Here is a 23,392-nt window from a genome sequence, read left to right as displayed (position 1 = left end):
CGAAAATGATTAAACTATTTGTGAAAATAATTTTCACTATTTTATTAAAAAATACATAACATTTGTCTTTTAATTAATCAGTGTTATTGATCAGTTTTTCTGTGGAGTATTCTTCTCCGCGTTGCATTCTGAACTCCACTGCCATTTTCCTACGAGTCTTCGTGAGATTCCTGTGGCCCAGGCAGTCTAGGTTGTCATTGAAACATTTATTTCTACAGCACTGACGACACATTTTGTATTCGCACTTTGTGCCCTAGAAAACGAACAGAAGAAAAAATTGAATTTTTTTAGTTTTCAATTAATAATGGAAATTAATGATCATTCAGTAATTTGAAAAATCACTTGTCTTAGTTTATAATTGTTGTTTTTCAACAAAAAATTAACTTAAATATGAAAATCAAGTCTGATAAACGACAATGTGAAGTGTTAATAGACATTTTGATAGGATAAATGGGTAAAATGTCCAAATTCAATAGAAGTATTAAAAATTACAGTTGGAAAATTAAAATTTATCCTTGCAAATCTGATTTTAATTTTTGGAATTCTCTACTGGAAAATGTAGAATGCAAATTGACATTGTAAATGATGAAAAAATTACTGGAATTTGAGTTGAATGAAGTGGATATGAATTTTAATCATTCGGAATGATTTTGGACTCTTCAAATGTTGAAGTTATTTAATTTACAGGAATTACTGAGTCTAATTAAAAAATCCTCATAACGGAAAATTTGTGAATAAATTGATATCTGGGTGATGGAAATTTACCACAGGATTTGGACACGCAGTGCAAAGCTCTGAGCCCTTCTTAACACTGGGACCTCGATGGGGTTTCCTGGCCATTCTCCTCAGCTTCTTCATCTTCTTCCGAGAGACGAGGTTGCCCTCTTCGTCCATATAATCCCGTTTCACCCCTATAGTTTCCTTAGAAATAATCAGCAATACAAAAAGATTAATTTAAAAACCCATCAATTAAGCTCAGTCTCAAGAACCGAGAAATCAATTTTGCTTTGCTTACCATTTCTTTTCTTCTGGCTTCAACTTTGTTTACGTGAACCTCAGGGGAATCTCTGACGTACGGTTGACAAAGCCAGGGAGGAAGAACTAGATTGTAGTCTAGACCAAATGAATAAAAATGGTTTTACGGTTTTTATAATACAATGAAAAAATTATTTGCCTCGCATCGATCCGTGAATTTACTGCTCAATCTATTTAAAATTTATAGGGGAGAGTGGGGCAAAATGAAACCGCCGAAAAACGACTATTTGACGCAATTCAAGCAAAAAAATTTTTCATCACGCTGTGACGAAAAGTGAACTTTTCGGCACGCTCCGCGTGCCTAAAAGTCCAATTTCCGCCACATTGTGATGAAAAATATTGTTCGTAACTCGTGAAAAAATGTTTTTTAGCACTCGTTACGAAATATACTAAATTCTCATCAGTACCCCCAACAATAAAAAAAATAATAAATAAAATAATGAGAAAAATTGAATAAATAATGAGTCATTTTCAAATTGATTCGACGATCACATCAACCTCTCGCCAATTAGTAATTGTTGAAATCAAGTGAATTTTTTTCTAGGGTTCATGAGCTACTAAAATATGTCTTGAGATTTTGTCCCAAAATGAATCATTTTAACAAAAAAGGCCAAAGTACTTCGATTTACTTAAATAGGCTGCAATAATTTGTATGTATATGAGTCTTTCAGGAATCAAGAAATGAAAAATGCATTTTTTATGTCAACAATGATAGCAAAAATCCTCAAACCTTCTTGTTTCGAGTCCCAAACGATCTTCCCCTCGTGATAAGGCGAATATCGTTCCTTCAATTTGCTAACTACAGTTCTAAAGCTCTCCATACTCGAATTACTCGCCAAGTTGGCTCTCTCTTCCCCATTCTCTGGTAAACATAATCTAGAATAAAGAGGTATCAGCGCATTGTAAATAAATTCGGACGAGAAAAAATTAAATTATAATGATGATGAGTCCTTCCGTACACTAAAATAATACTAAGAAATATTTGGATGAATTTTTCTGTCACTAATGAAAATCCATGATCATTCAGTAATTCCAAAGATCAATTCTCCTTGTTTCTAGGCGCTTCCAGCTGATTTAATTATTGTTCTCTCCCAATTTAAAAAATTTACCAAAGTAATTGTAGATTTTTATCAGCAGAAACATGTGCATAAGGGAATCGATTCCACTAAAAGATTATTTGAATTATGAAGAATTTTTTTAATTATGTAAGTGCTTAAAATGATGAAATTGAACCTAATTTAAAATAAAAAAAGCATCAGCACTTGGAAAAGAAAAAAATTATAGTAATAATGAGTTCTTACTAATGTTGGAATAATCAAATTAACGAAAAGTGTTCAAGAATGCAAATGTACAATTTTTCATGATCATTAAAAAATCTTTTCTTAGCAAAAGAAATGTACATAAGGAACTTAAGGCCCGGGTGTACAGTTTTTCGAACGTTATCTCGATGTTTTTTTTTATCTTTCGTCACCTGAAATTGTCAATTGAGTCCTGCATCATGCAGAAGTTTTCAAAAATTATGAATGAATAATCAAAAAAAAGTAGAAAAAATTCTTAATTTTTTCAAAGAGCATTTTTAATTTATATTCAGAATAAGTTGAACAACCAGAAATTGAAAAATGTATCTGATTTACAGTGACAAATGGCGACCTGTCACCCAATATCATGCAGGGGGAAGACTGATTTCGGAAATCTTTTCCCACACTGCACAGAGACATTTTTACGGAAAAGGCTCTTTGAAAAAAGTTGTAATATTTTGGAGAATTTTTTAATCACACTTTTATCACATAAAAATGGCAGATGACTACATACCACTGTTTTGAAAATTGAGATACCTAGCTGTCACTTCCCATGAGNGCAGATGACTACATACCACTGTTTTGAAAATTGAGATACCTAGCTGTCACTTTCCATGAGGAGTTAGTGTTTTGTAATCCACCATGGAAAATGACAACTAATAAATAATTTGCCACAGCGAATCAGATATTTGTAATTTCCACTTTTTTCAACTCATTCTGAATCTCAATTAAAAACCCCCTTTGAAAAAGTTCAGAATTTATTCTATTTTTTTAAATCATTCTATCTTAATTTTTGGGAATTTCTACATGATGTACCACTCAATTGACAATTTTGGATTACGAAGGATAAAAAAAATCCAGATGACATTCGAAAGATAGTACATTCGGGCCTTAAATGCTTAAAATAATCCAAATTGAACATAATCTAGAATAAAGAAGCATTTCAAAAGCCCTTTGTAAAAATAAATTCAGAATAATAATAAACTCTTACGTATGCTGGAATAATTTGAACAAGTGCCCGCGAATAAAGGCAGGCGGTGCTGGATATTTTTCCACTAGATTCAGGTACTCTTCAGCTGGTTCCCAACTCGGGGGATAACAGCCCTCGAAAATCAAGGGGTTGAACAAATTCCCCTCTGCTGACATAACTCCTTGCACCCCAGTTTCTGAAATGCATCTCTCAGCGTCTTGGAGGCACTGGATGTTGCCATTCGCAAATACTGGAATTTTCACAGAGTCACGAACTGCTTTTATGTGCTCCCAAGAAGCTAAGCCTGTCAGAAATAATTTTTGTTTCATTATTTTGACATCACGATAGTTTCCAAGGGATTAGAATAGTTCTCAATAGTTCATTACATCTATTATTTCAATTGATTTGTTCTAGTACTTCTTTCTGTGTCACCAGAGATATCAAATTTTTTATTCGACTTTTTTTTCCTGGAGCGGACATCAGAATTGATTTGACATAATAAAGAATGGAACAATGATCTCATCAAACCAATTGAAATCAATTTGATATTTTCAAAATGCGAAATTAATAAATAAATGATCATTCAATAATAAATAACAGGAAATAATTTAATAATTTAATGTAAACAATTTTATTCCGGAATTATCTCGTTAGCAAATTGTCTTATGAAAATAATATTAAGACATTTTTTGTGGGCTGTTCTCTCAGCTGGAAAGAGCGCTTTTCGACATTTTATTCCAAAATGTCTCGTTCACGAGATAATTTAATAATTAACGAAGTCTCTATAATTACGAATCATTTGGTTTTGCCGCTTCATTTATGAATATTTCATTTATAAATGATTTTAAAGAAAAATGTTGAAAACAAAATTTTATTCTTATCAATCACAAAAAAATGATTCGCGTTTTCCATTCTATGCTGATCATTTTCGAGATAATTCCACGATTAAGAAAATCAGAATGGATTCGAAAGAGTCAAAAATCCAATAATGATCTCATGAAAGTTGGTTTCATTTAATTTAAAATTTTCTATGTAAATAATTAAAATTTATAAGCATCGAATTTAGTAAAAGTAAAATGTTGAGAGCAATTTTTTTACTCTTCTCAATCACGAAAGAAATTATTTCAGTTTAATTGCATGATTAACGAAGCCGTGAGACTTCAGGTTGACTTGTACTACTGATTTTTCATCCTGTACCTGTCATTGGACCCTTCTGCTCTCTCGTTCTCCCATGAACCGTCAATAATCGGGCTCCCGATGCTTCCAACATTTTAGCATAAGCCACTGTCTTCTCTATCTCAGAGAACACTCGAAGTTTACAGGTCACCGGGATTTTCAATTCTCTACTCAATGTTTTAACTGAAAATAAATTGACAACAAATTCATAACTCCACCTTCATTCGATATCATCGTTTCGCCTTACATGAGACGGGATTTCTCAATCGATTTCTCTATTGACAATTTTTGGTGAAAATTTCAGATTTAAGGCCCGGGTGTACTACCTTTCGAATGCTATCTGGATTTTTTTATCTTTCGTAATCCAAAATTGTCAATTGAGTGGTACATCATGTACAAATCCCCAAAAATTATGACAGAATGATAAAAAAAATTAGAAAAAATTCTGAGCTTTTTCAAAGAGCGTTTTTAATTGGGATTCAGAATGAGTTGAAAAAAGTGGAAATTACAAATATATGATTCGCTGTGGCAAATAATCTATTAGCTGTCATTTTCCATGGTGGATAGCAAAACACTAACTCCTCATGGCAAGTGACAGCTAGGTATCTCAATTTTCAAAACAGTGGTATGTAGTCATCTGGCATTTTTATGTGACAAAAGTGTGATTAAAAAATTCTCCAAAATATTACAACTTTTTTCAAAGAGCCTTTTCCGTAATAAATGTCTCTGTGCAGTGTGGGAAAAGATTTACGAAATCAGTCGTCCCCCTGCATGATATTGGGTGACAGGCCCGCCATTTGTCAGCGTAAATCAGATACATTTTTCAATTTCTTGTTAAACTTATTCTCAATATAAATAAAAAATGCTCTTTGAAAAAACTAAGAATTTTTTCTACTTTTTTTTTATTATCCATTCATAATTTTTCAAAACTTCTGCATGATGCAGGACTTAATTGACAATTTCAGATGACGAAAGATGAAAAAAAAAACATCGAGATAACGTTCGAAAGATCGTACACCCGGGCCTTAATAAAAAAAAATTAACTTGTACCGTTTTACCACTTCGCTACTGAAATAATTTATGATTGTCAATTGCGTTCCTGGAATAATTAAAAAAAACAACACCCTGAAGTCTTTTCTACCGAAGATATTTCCACAATAACGAGAAAGTCCATTTGTTCCACAATTATCTCCAACTCTATTGACTTCCTTTCCCCTATCATTCAGACACTGAACATGAGATCGGGCAAAAACGATTATTACCTATCTTCTCTAGAAGTTCCCAATCGTCCTGTAAAAAAGCACCGTAACGTCCTCGTTTCGCGATAGCCTGGGGACATCCAATATTAATGTCGATTGCATCGCAAAACGGTTCGGCCAACTGCGCCGCCTCCAGCAGTGTAATGGGATCGTTTCCACAGAACTATGAAAGAGAAGTGAAAAATGAAGGAGATTCATCCATAAATGAGGTAATCGATGAGAGACAGTGGGATAGGACAAAGAAAGTCACTGGTGAAGTGAGAAAAACAAGCCAGTCTATTCTTCTGACATCTGCAAACTCATATTCACCAGAAAAGTTTTTTTTTTTGTCTAATGACCAAATATAGGGGAGGGTAGGGTAAAACGGACACTTTTGCCTTTTTTGAAATATTCATGACGCGTTGAATTGTTCATGAAATGGAATAATTTTATTTTCCAATTGAAAAACAATGATTCCTCTTTGTGATGAGCTTAGACTGAGATCAATTGATAAATCTGTTTCTGAGTTATGAATATTTTTGAAAAAGTCAAAAGTGTCCATTTTACCCTACCCTCCCCTTCCATCGCAGCACTTTACAAGGCAAATATTATGTTAGAGACAGGCAAAAGCAACTGAAAGGAACTGAAAGGTTCATCTACATGTATGAAAAATGTTCGTGATTTTCATGCAAAAATGCACATTAGCCAAATACGAAATGAATTGAAATAAAAATCCACTTTTAAAAAATCCAGTGTAACAATTTTTGAAGCCTTTATTTCGCTCATCAAGTAATGTAGTATGTTGTCTAAGTATAGTTTTTATGCACTGTAATCTTTTGTTTACAGTAATTGTGAATAAAAGCCAAATTAATTCTTTACTGTAATAAAAAATACATGAGTTATTCCACGCCAATGCGCCGGACGCGAAGTGCCCGTTCGCTAGTCTTATAGGGTGACCCAACCAGTGTTCGAACCAGACCAGTAATCGAACTAATTGGTACTTTTTCTATACAATAAATTAGTAGAAGGTAGAGATGCCTCGCATTATACATGAAAAATAAAATTATGACATTTCCAAATGATATTGTGGTGATTGAAAATGTCCAAGTTACCTTATTACCAGCGGAAAAAACAGTTTTCGATGACACGCCGCCAATAGCATATTCCCATTACAGAATACGCATTTCGATTACTGGGTTTTCACACATTTTCAGCTTTTTGTATTCATATCATTAATTGTATCGTCAATTAATATCCATAATATTTTTTTCTATTATTTTCTATTATTTAAATCAATTTTCGACTTGGTTATATTTTTAAATTTACGTCCCCTTATGATCAAGCCTTTCAGGACTGAAGCCATGCGATCCTCCTGCCACGTGTCTGCGGCTTATTTGTGGAACTCAATTCCCTCTGCAGTGCGGGACCTTCCGATTAGCTGTGCGGAATTATCTGAGGGACAACTCTTAATGCCATTCCTACCCTTTGCTCTCCTCTTTTCACTTTCCCTCCCCCTCTTGCCCCTTTATTCCTATCCCTTCTTATTCTACACCCTTCCCTCTTTCATCGCTACCATTTCGCACTTGCTATTCATCCGTTTGTTTGGCACCCGCCGAAGCCTGCTCTTTCTGTTGCATATTGCTTCTTCTCATCTTACTCTGTATTTTATGTATTTATCATTATTAGCATGTATTGATTACTCCACGATATTCACTGTGATTTACTGTATACCAGCTTATGTGGTTTTGCCACCATAATTTTGTACAACATAATGTACAGCAATAAACTCAATCAATCAATCAATCAATCAATCAATCAATCAATCAAAAATAACTGTGACCTTATTCGTTCGAACACTGGACGATTCACCCTACGAAGCCTCTACTGTATTTACGAACTTGAACTATCAGCGGTCGGTCCTCGGGAGAGCTTGCGAGTGCATCCTTCCTGTATTTGGAGTCTCTGCAGAAAACTTGGGCGTGGTACATGGGGGTGTAGCAGAGGTGGGAGTTGTGGCGACGGGAGAGGAGTCGCCAGGCTAATTCACTGGCGTCGACCATTGGGGCCACGATGTTCCGAGGTCTCCCCAGCTTTTCCCAAAGATCTTCTATCTCTTCGGTGGATTCCTCGGATGATGTGCAGGAATCCTGGGCCACACAAAGGGAGAATAATTTTTTAAATAATTTCCTATACTTAGTTTCTTCATTTATGATAATCGTTAGGGAGAAAACACGGCACAGATTCCAACTGGAATTGAGTTGTTGCTTGCAATTTATGAAGGGGGGTCACACCGCTTTTTTCAAGCGCCACAAGTATTTGATGGAAAATTTCGGAAATTTTTTTCAATCTTTTCTTTGAGTGCAAAATAACCATTCGGAATGGTAACTCTCGGCTTTTTCCTTTTTCTGGCAAATTATTGATCGCATTGACGCGAAATAATATACCGTTTTTGCGTTTTATCATTATTGACTGACTCACGAAGTTTCATGGTAGTGCAATCATTTTCCTGCATTTTTTCTAAAGTTTTGTGAATTTCAGAAAAGTTTTAGAAAAAATGCAAAAACGGTATATTTTTTCACGTCAATCCGACCAACAATTTGCCAGAAAAATTCAAAAAACGTGAATTTTTGCGAAAAGGGTGTAGGGGAGGGTGAGGTAATATGGACACCTGGAGTAAAATAGACACTCAAAGAATTTAGAATTTTTTTTTTTTCAAAATTTAAATTTATTAAAATTGTTTCATTGGGCAATCTGGACACCTGATAAATCCATCTAGGATGGACTAAAATAAAGACCCGAAAAAGTTGATTCTATTCGAAAAGTCAAAAAAATTTCAACAGGCATTTTCCAACAGAATCGTATGGGTATTTTTTGTAGGGAGAACTTCGAGTTGGAAGAGATATTAACAAATAAACTTCAACTCTATTAAATTTTACGTTGAAGTTTGAAACATAGAGTAGCTTTGGATTTCCTGTTTTACTATTGAAATAACTTTGAAATTATTAATTTTTTCAATGAACAATTGCACGCACTCTACAACTGACCTTTTGTCCATTTGCGAAATTTGTAAGATGTCTACTTGTCTACTTTTCTGCTCACAAACGAAACAATGGGAGGAGGGGAGGATAAATGAGCAAAGAAAAATTTGGGTTACCACCTTCCACGACGAAAATAAAAAATTTGTTTTCTGTACTGCTTCTCACGATTTCTCGTCTGGGAATTGGTATTACATACTTCCCAAACTCGAAAACTTGAAAATCACTACAGAAAAATATTGTTCCTGGGCTGTTGCGATGGGGTTTTTTTACTCGTGTGGTTGGCCACTCCTCGCCTACGGCTCGGCGGCCAACACTACACGAGTAAAAAACCCCATCGCAACAGGCCGGAAAAATACTATTTTTTTTTCAATTTGAAAATCGCAGTCATGACCAGTGTTTCTGAAATTGAATAATATTGTTGAAACATAGGAAATTCAGGAAGAAATCAAGGTGTCCACTTTACCCCGTTTTTGCTTTACTTTGCAANCGGCCAACACTACACGAGTAAAAAACCCCATCGCAACAGGCCGGAAAAATACTATTTTTTTTTCAATTTGAAAATCGCAGTCATGACCAGTGTTTCTGAAATTGAATAATATTGTTGAAACATAGGAAATTCAGGAAGAAATCAAGGTGTCCACTTTACCCCGTTTTTGCTTTACTTTGCAACTCCTACGACGCAGTCTTATGACAATGTGTTTGTTTTTATAATCATTAAATGAACTCGAAACAGTAGATTTGATCAAATTCAACTCATTATTTAAGGGTGACAAGTGAATTTGAAAAAAAATGTTTAAAAAATTTTTTCTTTCCCTCCATCATTGGAGAAATATGTATTCATCCATCCGACGAAATTTCAAACCCGCAACCGGAACTAGACATCGAGAAAATAAATGCGGAAAATCCTCTATTTCGCGTGACGAACCTCGAGAAAGGATGGGATCAAATGGGTACGGCGGCTTGAAATATCTCTCTTATTCACCCCGGTACCCCATTGTTTTTTGTCGCCATCACATTGAACATATCATTCCCCATATCTTCAAATTTTTTCAAATTTTTCATGAGTTCCTAGGGGGTTGAAACGTTCGATTTAATCAAAACTCCATAAGAGGCCGTGTATAAGACTGATTTTGTTTATTTAATTTCTCGATATCCCTGAGTTCTAAAATTTTAAAATTGTCACCGATGTTCACCATCTGTCTAATACTATTAATTTAAAAAATTATAACTTTGTTGGTGAATGTCAATTTTCAAGGTCATCGCCAAATTCACTTGGCACCCTTAAATCTGGTGTCCATATTGCCCCAACCTCCCCTAATACATCCTTAATCAAGACATTCGAATGAACCTCCATACTTTGCGATGCATCCGTGAGCCTATCTCCACCGTGCCGAACTTGAAGTGTTGTTGGCGTAGACATAAACTCAAAAGAAGTTCGATGGATTTCCTTTTACATGGGAAATAATAGCCAACTCCTGTCCCGTTTCCACCGAAAGTAACAAACTCATCGTTGTGTTTCCACCCGACAAGTTACTTAAACTCTACTCATGTCCAACTCCCCGGTGGAAATAGGCCCCGTTATTGAACGGCGCAGTATAGTACAGGGCGGCCTCGTCACGAATGTCGCAGCTGTCGCGCTGCCGCCTGCCGCGAGCTCGCTCCGTACTGCCACCATCTTTTTCCCCACCATTTCCACCCAACAAACCACAGAAACAGGTTACGAGCTAGACTTATTGGACGAGTTCGTTGACAATTGTCTCCAACAAAGTAAATTAGAGGCAATAATTAGCAGAATGGAGCCCAATCCGCAGAGGACGGCATCGCAACTTCGCTCGTGGGCGATTAAAACTGGAATGGACGATGAAAATCTCTGCGAACTTTGGAAAATTCTGCAGAATGGAATTTTCCCCGGGGCACCACCAGAAGAGATAGGGCTGAAGGCTGAGGCACCGAGCTCCGACGATGAGGAATTCACTGCTTCAGACGAACCACCTGCTAAAGTTGCCCGGGTCTTTGCTGATCCTCTTGACATGAACGATGCATTTGTCACCAAAAAAGGTGAGATTGTAAAATATTCGAAAATGCTGGAATTTATTTTTGATTCTGAATTGAGGTTTTTGCTCTTGTATTGCGTTTAGTACAGGGGTTTGGGGTAAAATGGACACTTTTGACTTTTTTAAAAATATTAGTGACGAGCTGAAATGTTGATGAAATTTAATCTTTTTTTTTCAGTACAAAGAACAATTCTTTACCTTTGTGGTGAGCCTAAACTGAGCTCTATTGATACATTTGTTTCTGAGTTATGAATAATTTGAGAAAAATCGAAAGTGTCCATTTTACCCTACCCTCCCCTATAGTTATTTTTGGTAATAAATTATCAAGCTTCCGAACAGTTATTTTGCATGTAATTCCCTTTCACTGTTTAATTCGTTTTATTAAATTGAATAAGATTTCTTTTTAACTTATTTTGTCCGATTTGATTATTCTTGTTATCTCTTATTATCTCTTTGTTCTTATACAAATAATTGTCTTTTCTACAGTTCTATCTGTTCCCTCAGCCCTTCGATAAAATGTTAATAGAAAAATTTTATTTAGGGGAGGATGGGGTAAAATGGGTATTTTGGACTTTTTTAAAATTGCTCATAACTCAGAAACAAATTTATCAATTGAGCTCAGTTTAGGCTCATTCCAAAGGGAAAGAAATGTTTTTTGCATTGAAAAAAAAATTATTGAATTTCACCAACATTTTAAGCTCTTATTAACATTTTATAAGAAGTCAAAAGTGTCCATTTTACCCCACCCTCCTCTACACGTACTTGAATGAATTTGAAACATGACATTTGAAAAAAAAAACCATCAGAAAGCTCACATTCAGGGAAATTCATGAAAAATTCAAAATTTTCAGCAATCATAAAAATCAAATCAACCAATATAGCTATCGTAATCATCTTTCAACTTCAACTTAAGGTGTTGCGTGTAAAAAGTCAGACAGACAGGTTTACCAACTCGAGACGCATTTTAATATTATTTCAATAATTAGAAAAACATGCAATAAAAAAAAATTGACAATTTTCTCGGATGTAGTCAAAAATCGATAACTTTTCTTGCATTTTCTATAACACCGGACAAATTCCTTTCATTCTCTGTTAAATCGTACAATTTTCTTCAATTGTTTTTGCAAAATGGACAATTTTCTCCTATTTTCCAGAAAATTACAGAATTTCAGCAAATGTTCTCTGAACCGAACAATTTTCTTCTATTTTTCATCCAAAAAATTCACAATTTTCTCCGATTTGATATTTAAATTCACTATTTTCTCCAATTTCATTCAAAATCCGTAGGTGATGAGAAACAAATCAATCAATCTGAGAAATAAAATCAATATTCAAAAAATGTGCAAATGAACACTTGAATAGTTACTTGAAAATTGGAAAATTTCGTGCTCAGTGATTGAATTAGGGCTCGAGAACAATAAGATTCCCTTCTGCCCCCTCCCCCCCGGTGATCTACACACCAAACACCTTAAATTCGGAGATATTCCTTTGAAACTCAGCTAAGACCACGTGAATCGTTTTACCGTTTTCCTACTGATTTTCTTTCTGTTAATTTTCGATTCACGAGTTTCTTCATACAAGTAAAGACGTACTTCTCAAAAAACTTTTTTTTCTCAGTGGAGTTGGCATTACGACGAGACTATCACAACACCTTCTCCTCGGATCCCCCTGTTTATGGTAATTTTATGGTAATTTGACTTCCATTTTGCAGACCTTCAAGATTTCCAGGCGAGAGTCGATGAGAAATTGGACGGCATTTCGAGGAGTCAACAGAAAATCCTAAAGCTCTTACTTGAACAGAAGAGAGACAAGGAAACTTTGGAGGCATTGCAGAGCGGTACCTTCGGGGAGTCTTTCTCCCAGATTTATAATATTCCCTTTCCACTGCCTACGATGGAAAATCTCCTGGACCTGGATGAAAAGCTTCTGATTGAGGATTGCCAACGAGATTTCGTGAGTTATCGGATAATTTCAATCAAGAAAATTACGATTAAAATAGTTTGTTCAGCTCCTCATCTAGGAGATGGATGACTTCAGGAGAAAGAGTCAAGACATTTTTGCATAGAATTTCCTCAGCTGTGAAAAGACCATTCTTTAATCATTTTTTTCATTTTCCTTCGTTATTTAAAAAATTGAATAAAGAGTAACAGAATTCCCTATTTAAAAAAATTGTATTTTCGCTTTTTACTGCATTTCAACATTGAGAGAAGAATTAACCATCAGAAAAAAATCTGATTAATCTGGAATCGTTTTCAAGTAGGTGAATATTAAATAGGGGATATAAATAAAGAAAAATAAAAACGTTCCCTATTTTCAAAAATATGATTTTCATTTTTTTTGCGAATTCCAACAATGAAGGGAAAAAAATTCATCGGAAAACGAAATTTCAATTGATATGGAATTTGATTAAGAAAATATTTGAGGAATAATTGAATTTAAAAGAAATTAACATATTATTTTTCGATAATACCTGATCACCAAGACTATTCAACAATCAAAAATTGAATATTTTTTCTTGTATTGTCTTCGGTTGTTAAAAGAAAAATGGAAAGAAGAATCATAACAAAGGAGAGAATTTTCATTTTCCAATGAATTCCAACAATGAAAGAGAAAAAAATCCACAAAAAAAGTTATAATTAATATGGAATCATTCTTAATGAGGAAAACAATTGGAGAATGAGTGAGTTCAAGGGAAATTATTAAATAATTTTTTTACAGTTGAGAAAATTTTTCTCAAATAAAATCTTCTGACAGTCTCCCATTGAATCAACCATTAATGACACATTAATTACTCATTAATGAAGATGTTTCTTCTGATGTCTTCTGGCATCACTCATTACTGAGATAATTCAGCAATTCAGTTGAATGTCATCATACAGATGCTAAAAAAATCTCCACGTCAATAACAAATTAATTAAATTGCAGATGAAATTGCTTCAGTTTTTCTGGAATCCAAAGGAAACATCGGTATCGAAGCAAGCACTGGCGATTCTTTCACGACTTCTCGACAGAGAAGTCGCAATGAGATTAACTGCAGTCAAAAAGACTGGGGACAAGATCACTCTCAAGAGCATCAGCAATGTCTGGACTTGCATTGCTAGTAAGTAAATTCAATTACTCGATTCCATCAGAACTGGGATGATCTAGATCATCCCAGATCTGATAATGAGAGATCAATTTCCGAATAGGCCCAAAAGAAATTGATTTGCCGATGAAAATAGGACATTTCGACCGAATTTAACTAGTTTTAAAAATATTTCCAGTGAGGAATTGAAGGTTTCTGAAAATTCATCTTTCGCTTAACATTTTTCCCTTAATTTCGAATGAGAATTCCTGTCAAACAATTCAGCTCGCCAATTACCTATATTCTACAATAATCTTTTACGTGATTTTTTCTTGTTCCCATAATTCACAACTAAGGTAAATGTACCTGTGCTCGTCCCTGTCTCTGTGCTCGTTCAGATGTCGTGAGCTATCACATTTTAATTATTTTGCCAGTCCCAAGAGTCTATCAAGAGTGAAATACGATTGGAGTTATTATTTTAGTTAATAAGGAAAGTTATAGACACCAATGAACAGTGATTTATTGAAGAATAAGAGAGAAAAATCCCATCCACATCAACGGGTGCTACGACAGAGTAAATTCTTAAGCCGCAAGTTGAGAAATTCACAATTTTAAAATGCTGATATCTCCGTTATAATAGTAAAATGGGATTAAAAATCCCTTGACTGAGGTTTCGGATGGTTAAAAAACAATAAGAATGCATAAATTATAGTAATATCTTAATATTTCACAGAAATGTCGGCAATTAAAAGAATAGGTACAATGGAAATGGCACTGATCCTATGCTCGTTTTGCAACCAACTGTCAACTGGTAACGGATTAAACGGATGAAAAAATCATTTAAAAAGTTGGACTGTCCAATTGAAACATAATTTTGTGCCTCGAGATATTTTTTAATGTTGTTTTATCCCAAATAGGATACTCACGATGTAATTAGTTCGGATATAATCTTTCCATATCATTCAAATCACGAGACGAGGATAGGGACATGTGTCAAACGTGCATGGGGACAAATGAGCGAGCGTAGGGACATGGGACTTTCCACGTTTATGGACTATTATTCATTAAAAATAGTGATTATCGTGATTAATATAAGTGAATTCTAATTCTGAAGTTTTAACTTTCTGATATGTAATTTAAAACATCGCATCTTTACACTCATTTCAATAGAAATATTGGACTAATGATGTGTTCACCTTAGCTACACGAGCGTGGGATCATTTACCTTATTGTCATAATTCCAGATTTATTCGAGATAAAGGGTACTTGGTGCTTCGATGATGTCGAAACAGGATTGGGAAAAGTCCTCACACGAGCCTCAGACTGGAATGGTAAACGTCCTCACCGATCGAAAAATCCTACATAATTAAAGTCCCTTTTTATTACTTTGTTAAGACTTCGAATGGCTCTTTAAGATTCCAGAGATGATAATTAACCAGATTTTATCGTCTTCGATGTTATTACTCGTTTCAATGCTCCATTAATACTTTAAGAAACTTCAAGCAAAGAAAAGTATCCTCTCATCAAAAGATTGTAGATCATAAAAATAAATTATTTCCATCAATGTTTGTAATTTTTGCGCAATTTATTTTTAATCTTTCAATTCAGTTTTGAAACTCGTGGGAATGGCAGGCCTCGCCTGCGGCGCAGCCCATCAACTTCCCGCGATTAGAAAACCCCATTAATATAATTATTCTTTCATTTTAACTCACGGCAATCAATATTAATATTAAAATTATAAAACTTCTGATAATTACTTTCTGTAAGTTAAATAGATTCGAAATAGCAGAAGACTCATTCCCCGATACCTTGTTATAATTATTATAATCATCAATTCAGTAGTGAAGTGGTAAATCGGTATAAGTCGGTTGTGACTATTCCCCAGTTTTCAATGAATATCTCAAAATCTAAGGGAAATAGCAAAATTGTTGTCATAACCTTTTTTGTAGAGCAAATTGAGAGCTACAAAAAAGGAAATTACAACAATTTCGCTATTTCCCTTAGATTCCGAGATATTTATTGAAAACTGGCCAATAGTCAAAATCGACTTATACCGGTTCACCACTTCGCTACTGAATTAATATTCGCATATCAGAAATGTAAATGATGCAAAGTATGACCAAAGAGATATGTAAAAGGAGAAAAGGCTAGCGGAGATGTAAAAAAAGGAAAAAGTTTGTAACATCAGGAGAAATAAATTCTATTCTAATTCTAATCTCGTATTCGCATATCATAAAATCTTTTTTATTACCCTTCTCTATGCCAATAATTTAATGCCTTTTTTTAAAAACACATGGTGCATCTCACTCATTTAATTTTTTTGGGCATAATAGTTGTAAAAAAAACAAATACAACAAACAAATAGCGATCGCATGTAACAATACGCATAATTAAAGAAAACAAAATTTTTTTTAATAGATATTTTGCTAATAGATAAAATAAAGAATTGAAATGCTCTTAATAAAGATTAAACTCGAGAGCTACTAATCAGCCATAAGTTTATGTATTAAATCTAAATACTGTACATTAATTTTTTTAACTAGTTTTTAAATATGTAAATATTGTAAATAAATTGTGTTATCTGAATAAAAACATTGTTAAACAAAAAAAAGTAGAAAACCCCATAACGACCGCCGAAAAACAACTAATTGACGTAATTCATGCAAAAAACTGTTTTTTCATCTACTTTCTCTCTTTGTTAACTTTTGTTTATCAACTTTTTTTTATTATTGGGAGTACTGATGAGAATAATAATTTTCTATTCGGTAGAAAAGACCATGCGGTGCGAAGAAATCACTGATATTCGAAAGCCCGATATAGCGTATCGACTACCTCCACAGATGAATCCCACTCCCCTGTTAGATCTCGATCTCAACGTCCACTAGTCAGCTTGTCCCCTGACTCTCCAGCAGCCAAACTAAGACCTCGTCATCGCTGAGTCTACGTTCTCTCCTCATTCGAAACTCCCGAAGGTTTTCCATACATTTCTTATATCGAGACGACAATATTAATAATTTTCTCTAATTTTATCCACAGTTCTCTTTTCAAGTAATATTAAATATTTCATCTATAATTCAATTGATTAGATTAGGGCGATTACACTCATCTTATTTCATTCGATTGAAATTCAGCATCACATTTTCCTTTTTCTCCCTCTGGCTCTCCCCCTGGGCCTTCCACTGGACTTTGGATTTTGCTGTTTCATTTTCTTTTCAATTAATCTATTGACAAAATCTTCTCCCGTCAAAACTTCTCAATAATAATTCTCCATTCTACTGAAGGTAAAATTATCATTCTCATCAGTACTCCCAATAATAAAAAAAAGTCAAGGCCCGGGTGTACTATCTTTGGAATGTTATCTGGATTTTTTTTATCTTTTGTAATTCATGTAATTCAAAACTGTCAATTGAGTGGTACATCATGTAGAAATTTCCAAAAATTACCCAGGGAATAATTTTTACGGATGCCATCTAAAAGTCCCCCGTAAGACCGGTAAATATCCGGAAATTTACTGGTAAATTGTTGGCTGGGTATGATAGAATGATGAGAAAAAAATTGAAAAAATTCTGAACTTTTTCAAAGAGCGGTTTTAATTAAGATTCAGAATGAGTTGAAAAAAGTGGAAATTACAAATATCTGATTCGCTGTGGCAAATTATCTATTACCTGTCATTTTCCATGGTGGATAACAAATCACTAACTCCTCATGGAAAGTGACAGCTAGGTATCTCAATTTTAAAAACAGTGGTATGTAGCGATCTGCCATTTTTATGTGATAAAAGTGTGATTAAAAAATTCTCCAAAATATTACAACTTTTTTCAAAGAGCCTTTTCCGTAATAAATGTCTCTGTGCAGTGTGGGAAAAGATTTACGAAATCAGTCTTCCCCCTGCATGATATTGGATGACAGGCCGCCATTTGTCACCGTAAATCAGATACATTTTTCAATTTCTTGTTAAACTTATTCTCAATATAAATAAAAAATGCTCTTTGAAAAAACTAAGAATTTTTTCTACTTTTTTTTTTATTATTCATTCACAATTTTTCAAAACTTCTGCATGATGCAGGACTTGATTGACAATTTCAGATGACGAAAGATGAAAAAAAACATCGAGATAAAGTTCGAAAGATAGTACACCCGGGCCTCAATAAAAAAAATAGTGGATAATTTTTTTGTTTCCTTCAATCGAAATATTTCGATTTCTAATCAGACCAAAACTAAACCACAACAATTGTTTATTCACAAAATCATGAATTATGTGGCTGAAAATGATTATGGATCACAGGGTTATCCACAGTCCTTTTACCCCTAATAGTTAGACGAGAGCATAAAGAGAATGGTCACGCGATGACTTCTGTCACGCAACGGAAATGGGCATTTGTTGTCTGGGAGAGGACCCCCGTACCAGTCACTACCAGGCTATTTCCCATAAGTAAACTTCAAGACAATTATTTCAAACAAGTACATGTTACAGTCCATCAGAATGATCTTTATTTCGAATTATCAAGTACAGTCACTGTTTATGTAAAAAATCATCTCTATGTTCTTGGACAGGTTCTTCATTGAGCGGGACGGATAATTACGATTTTTCTCTGACTTTCAAAAAATTAAAAACTTAAATTTTTGGAAAACAGTCAGCTTTGATAATAAGTCTCAATTCATTTCAGCAGCGAAGCGGTAAAAAGTTTAAGTCGACTTAGCCCTTCGCTGAGTTTTCGAGGAATATCTCCGAATCTAAGGGAGATAGCGAAATTTTCGTAATAACCTTTTTTGTAGAGCTAATTGAGGGCTACAAAAAAGGTTATAACAAAAATTTCACTATCCCTCTTAGATTCCAAGATATTCAATGAAAACTGGCGAATAGTCAAAATCGACTTGAGCCGTTTTACCGCTTCGCCGCTGATTTAATTTCTGCCCTGGACTCTAGGTTTTGATATCGTTTACGTTATTAATTATTCATTTTTCTAAGGAATTAAATTTTCATTATTACAAAAATACTCTCTAAATATCTGCAATCTTAGAGCGGCAGAACAGATCCGTAGGGAAGTGGCAGAATGAGATATTCTCGAACGAAAACGCCGAAGGACCTCCCATGAAGGTAATAAAATTCCTAAGAGCAAAAAAAAGAGTCCTTCAACATTTCCTCTCAAATTCGACAGATAACCCATGGCCATGGCCAACTTGATCAATCATGTAAATATCTTGATGGAGTAATTCTATGAAAAAACATCTGAAATATTTACAAAAGCGATCAATGCGCAACCAAAAAAATAATACCTGATTTTAAGACTTCAGAGGTATTAAAATACGATTTTCAATTGAAATAAGATTTTTAAAAATCTTAATTTGAGGCCTGAAGTTGTTAAGTTGAGAGTTTTGAAAGTCTCAATTTGAGATTTTCATAGACTCAAATTGATACTTTCGAATGCGTGAAGTCAAAACTTTCGGAACTCAACGTGAAATTTTTCTTTCAAGGATATCCAAGTATTTTGGCAATTTTTTCTTCAGTCGAATGCTTTTCTACTTTTGTAGTCGAACATTAGAGCTTTCATTTGAGCCCCATTTGACCCTAAGTATCCGGACATTTTACAATGATTTTATCAATTACCAGGGGGGATTTTATTAATTACGCCCCCTGCGCTCGCTCCGCTCGCAAACCCCATATGATCCCCATGATCCATATTCTGACCCTTGTGACCCTTAATCTGACGCTCGCGACCCTCATTCTGACCCGCATTATACCCCTCGTGATCCTTATTTTGACCCTTCATATCTGACCCTTAATTTTGCGTCGTAATTTCGTGCACAAAATTTTCATCAATAAAAGTCGATATAGATCGGTCGATTTTTACGATGCGGAGAGATATTCAGAGCTTTATTTTGACCCTTGTGACCCTTAGTTTCTGACCCCCATGACCTTATTTGGACTCTTAATCTAACCTTTGTGATCCTTAATCTTACCCTTGTGACCCTCATTTGGATCCTTAATCTGAACCTCACTATAACCCTCGTGAACTTTATTTTGACCCTTACTTTCTAACCCTTGATTTTTGACCCCCATGTCCCTTATTTGGGCCTTTGTGTCCCTTATTCTGACCCTCATGACTCTTATCCTAACCCTTATAGCCCTTATTCTGACCCTCATAACCCTTATTCTCACTCTCGTGACTCTTATTCTGATCCTCGTGACCCTTATGCTGACCCTCATGACTCTTATTCTGAGCCTCACAGCCCTTATTCTGACCCTCATGACCCTTGCAGCCATTATTCTGACCCTCATACCCTTATTCTAATTCTTGTGACTCTTATTCTGATCCTCGGTGACCCTTATACTGACCCTCATGATTCCTATCTTGACCCTCATGACCCTTGTGGCCCTTATTCTGACCCTTATGACTTATTCTGACCCTCACAACCCTCATTCTGGCCCTCATGACCCTTGTGACCCTTTATTTCGGAGTGTTAATTTCGAGTACCAAATTTTTATCACCAGAAATCGATTTGGATTTTTTCAATTTAGAAAGAAACTTTGCAGGTCTGAATTTGAATCTCAATATTGAACCGCTAGAAAACATTTTAAAAATCTGGAAAAAAATTAAGAAATTTACTTCTGGATTAAGATTGATGAAATAATTTAAAAATTGCAATTTTTGAAAATGACAAGCATTTCCTATAAATAATTTATAAAAAATTAATTTACCATCATAAAAATCATTTGTTCGGAATCGTTTAAACAATGTCAATTATGTATTTATAAACAACGAATGTTTAAAAAACTAATAATTCTGTGCAAATTGTAATGTGAATGACGCTAAATATTAATGATTTTTTTCAATTTTTTCTCACGCAAATTAATTGACAAAATAATTAGCGAAACGTTGCATCCTTGACGATTTAATCGGCGTGGTTATTTACTTCTCCAATTTCCCATGATCCTTACCATAAAAAATTAATTGACATATTTGATAATTGAAAATAATTGAATCTATACCGTGGTCTGCATCAAACTGTAAAAGATACTGGAATATCCTTAAGCGGAGTTCCGAAAGTCTCAATTTGAGATCATAAGTCTCAAAGTCAACCTCGTTTTTTTGGGTGCCGTTCATACCACTTCACTCCTGAACATTCAATTACAATTATTAAACCAATATTGCCCTCGAATTAGTCCTTACAAAACTGCTCGTTCATATCTAAATAATGGAACAGATCCTCCTCTAATTCTCCATCTATATTACAACTTTTACTCTGAACGTTCTAGACAAAACCATGAAACCAAAAATCGGTGAGCCCCGACAAAGATGAAAAAACAACTCCCAAAATACTAATCATGCCCAATTGCACGCTAACTCCCGGACTGACTCCCCATCGATCATTGAAAAATCCTTTACAACAAATTGAATAAAAAACCACTTTCCTCAAGAACACGATTGATTAATAAAAAAAAAACAATAAATCAGTCAGTGGAAGTGGGCGGAAACGTGAAATGCTTGAGCTTCGGTGGTGACCTTGGCGAAGCGGGCTTGGAGAATTCCGACTCCGGAATAGGTGATAATTGAGCTGATTGCGTCACATGCGGACTCATCTTGAACCTCGGTCGCCTGTGAAAACTAGGCCTCCGAATCCTCAGCTGCTGGCTCCTCTTGGTCACCGGCAGGGTGAACACAGTATTCTCATGAATAATATCCTCCCTGAACGGTAGATTGAGTGGCGGTAGCTTGATAGGTCTCACCGGAACCTCCAGACTGCCGTCCGGAACGTCAGGATTTCCGCGCGGAATATTTCCGGTGATGTTTTCAATCGGCGAAATTTTCTCCTCAATCTGCGGAACATTTTTCACCTCCTCAGACCCCGCGCTTGACCCGATCATCGGTCCAATCCGATTTTTTCGTCCGCGCGTAGAGTCCAGCGTTCTCTGGCGCGCGTTCTTCCGCAGTCTGCTCCGCAGAAACGTCTGGATCCTCCGCACGGGCGTGCACCGCGTCACAACCTTCTCATCCTCATTTCTATGGCTCGGCGGTTTGTTTTTCTTCTTCCGGTCGGACCAGCCGTGATTTATTATGGAGAAACAGCAGGAGACGGGCGATGGCGTCAGTGGTTTCAATTCCGCGCCTTTCACCGTCTCCGCCAAGTCTTGAACTCTCTGCTCCCCCGGACCAGTCGTCTGGCTCAGCTCGAAAGACGTTGCGTCCTCCGGCGTTTCGTACGTAAAATACAAGTGAAAATTCCGCTTCTCTCTGTTCCGCCCAGTTTTACTATCACTTTGCGTCGTGTGTGTTGAGCATATGTAGACCTGACTCGTGTCAGTAGCCCTCGGCGGCTCCTCCCCGACATTCAAATCCTTACAAAAATGGTAATTACCGATGTTGCCGAAATTTCCGTGCGGAATTGTCGACTCCTCCTGCATCAGCGCTCTCTGCTCCCGTTTGTTCCGCACATACTCGTAAGTCGTTAAACCTAAATACGCAATGTATCCGTGGAAGATGCACAGGTGGATTAGTAAAGCCGCGGCTATTGCGGACAAAACCCCAACGACCGAAATAATAACCAATGTACTTGTATTCTGGATCGGCTGTATCGACACTATCGGTATCGTTATGTTCTCCATCGTCAAGTTGGCACTGTTAAAATGATGATCAATAGTCACCAATACTTCACCAAAGCTCAGCGCAACCAAAATCACCGCGCCGACAATTGCGGAAATAACGCAGACAATGAAGAATTTGTAATTACGTCCGCCAACGCAGCTATTCAGCCACATGCAGTGATGATCGAACTTCTTAACACACTTGTTGCAAACCGAGCAATGTTTAGTCCGCTTCGAGGTGATTGTTATGTTGCACAAGTGACACCTGCCGTTCTCAATGACATGCAGATGTTTCGTCCGGTCGAATTCCGGCACAACATTGTTTGTCGGTTGTTTACGCACTTGGGGGTCCGAGGGGTCAAGCACTAGGGCAAATACATGGGTCAACGCGTGTACCGCAAGTATCACTCCCAAGGTTATTGTCAGCGGTGTGCGGAGCGCTGCGGAGAGGTGCGGAAGGACCGAGAGAAATCCGCCGAGGGATAATAACGCTAGCACCAACCAGCCCGCAAGCTGCTGCGGATGCAGGGGCAATTGGAGACCATGGAGACGACGCGTTTTCCTCTGCTCCGGTGGGCCGGATGATGATTGCAATGAGCAACAGCGGTGGAGCGGATTTGATGCGTTTAGCATCGCAGTTTGCGGAAATTTGTGGGAATTTTTAAGGGGATTTCCGGAATTTTTGAGTGATTTTTCGAGCACTGCATGATCACGAGTGTCTCTGGGGTTGACGCGAAGTGTTGCACTGGGTTCGGAGGTGGGAATATAGGACAATTGAGGTGGCGGAGTTCATGCGCAAACGGGAATCGATAGTGGCATGGCAACGTTTGAATACTTATTGCGGGTGAGAGGAAGTTTGAGGGTTTTGTTTATCAGGAGATGAATTAATTTTGAATGTTTTTTTGAGGGGGGAGGGGGGGTTTCGGTGTGACCGA

General features: G+C 36.0%; 3 protein-coding genes across 3 annotated transcripts in view; 1 reads left to right on the top strand and 2 right to left on the bottom strand.

Annotated features, from left to right (window-relative positions):
* Positions 1 to 27: 27 nt before the first annotated feature.
* The window catches only part of LOC107036676 (tRNA-dihydrouridine(16/17) synthase [NAD(P)(+)]-like), a 27,813-nt gene continuing 4,448 nt past the window's right edge, over positions 28 to 23,392 (bottom strand). The window contains exons 2-9 of the mRNA XM_015254790.1: positions 7,616 to 7,864; positions 5,742 to 5,901; positions 4,501 to 4,662; positions 3,325 to 3,607; positions 1,766 to 1,911; positions 1,016 to 1,113; positions 766 to 921; positions 28 to 253 (exon numbers count right to left, since the gene is read on the bottom strand). Coding sequence (XP_015110276.1) covers positions 74 to 253; positions 766 to 921; positions 1,016 to 1,113; positions 1,766 to 1,911; positions 3,325 to 3,607; positions 4,501 to 4,662; positions 5,742 to 5,901; positions 7,616 to 7,864 — 1,434 coding nt within the window. The 3' untranslated portion in view covers positions 28 to 73. The remainder of the gene's footprint in view (positions 254 to 765; positions 922 to 1,015; positions 1,114 to 1,765; positions 1,912 to 3,324; positions 3,608 to 4,500; positions 4,663 to 5,741; positions 5,902 to 7,615; positions 7,865 to 23,392) is intronic.
* Positions 10,434 to 15,798, top strand: LOC107036678. Its single transcript, XM_015254794.1, has 4 exons — positions 10,434 to 10,813; positions 12,521 to 12,762; positions 13,735 to 13,909; positions 15,118 to 15,798. Exons 1-4 carry the CDS (start codon positions 10,549 to 10,551, stop codon positions 15,237 to 15,239), a joined length of 804 nt encoding a protein of 267 aa, XP_015110280.1. The 5' UTR covers positions 10,434 to 10,548; the 3' UTR covers positions 15,240 to 15,798.
* Positions 21,283 to 23,174, bottom strand: LOC107036675. The gene has a single exon (XM_015254789.1). The coding sequence runs from the start codon at positions 23,088 to 23,090 to the stop codon at positions 21,327 to 21,329; it is 1,764 nt and encodes a 587-aa protein (XP_015110275.1). The 5' UTR covers positions 23,091 to 23,174; the 3' UTR covers positions 21,283 to 21,326.

Source organism: Diachasma alloeum, unplaced genomic scaffold (assembly GCF_001412515.2).
Source record: "Diachasma alloeum isolate Michigan unplaced genomic scaffold, Dall2.0 Dall_scaffold_00210, whole genome shotgun sequence".
NCBI lineage: Eukaryota > Metazoa > Arthropoda > Insecta > Hymenoptera > Braconidae > Diachasma > Diachasma alloeum.
The sequence above is the reverse complement of the archived record's forward strand: the minus strand, read 5'-3'. Positions and strand labels throughout refer to the sequence as shown.

Excerpts from the sequence above, each read along its gene's own strand:
- LOC107036678 (XM_015254794.1), top strand. The coding sequence starts at position 10,549 with ATGGAGCCCAATCCGCAGAGGACGGCATCGCAACTTCGCTCGTGGGCG. Across the intron at positions 12,763-13,734 it reads AGGATTGCCAACGAGATTTC|ATGAAATTGCTTCAGTTTTT; the intron begins GTGAGTTATCGG and ends ATTAAATTGCAG. Across the intron at positions 13,910-15,117 it reads TGTCTGGACTTGCATTGCTA|ATTTATTCGAGATAAAGGGT; the intron begins GTAAGTAAATTC and ends TCATAATTCCAG.
- LOC107036675 (XM_015254789.1), bottom strand. The coding sequence starts at position 23,090 with ATGCTAAACGCATCAAATCCGCTCCACCGCTGTTGCTCATTGCAATCA.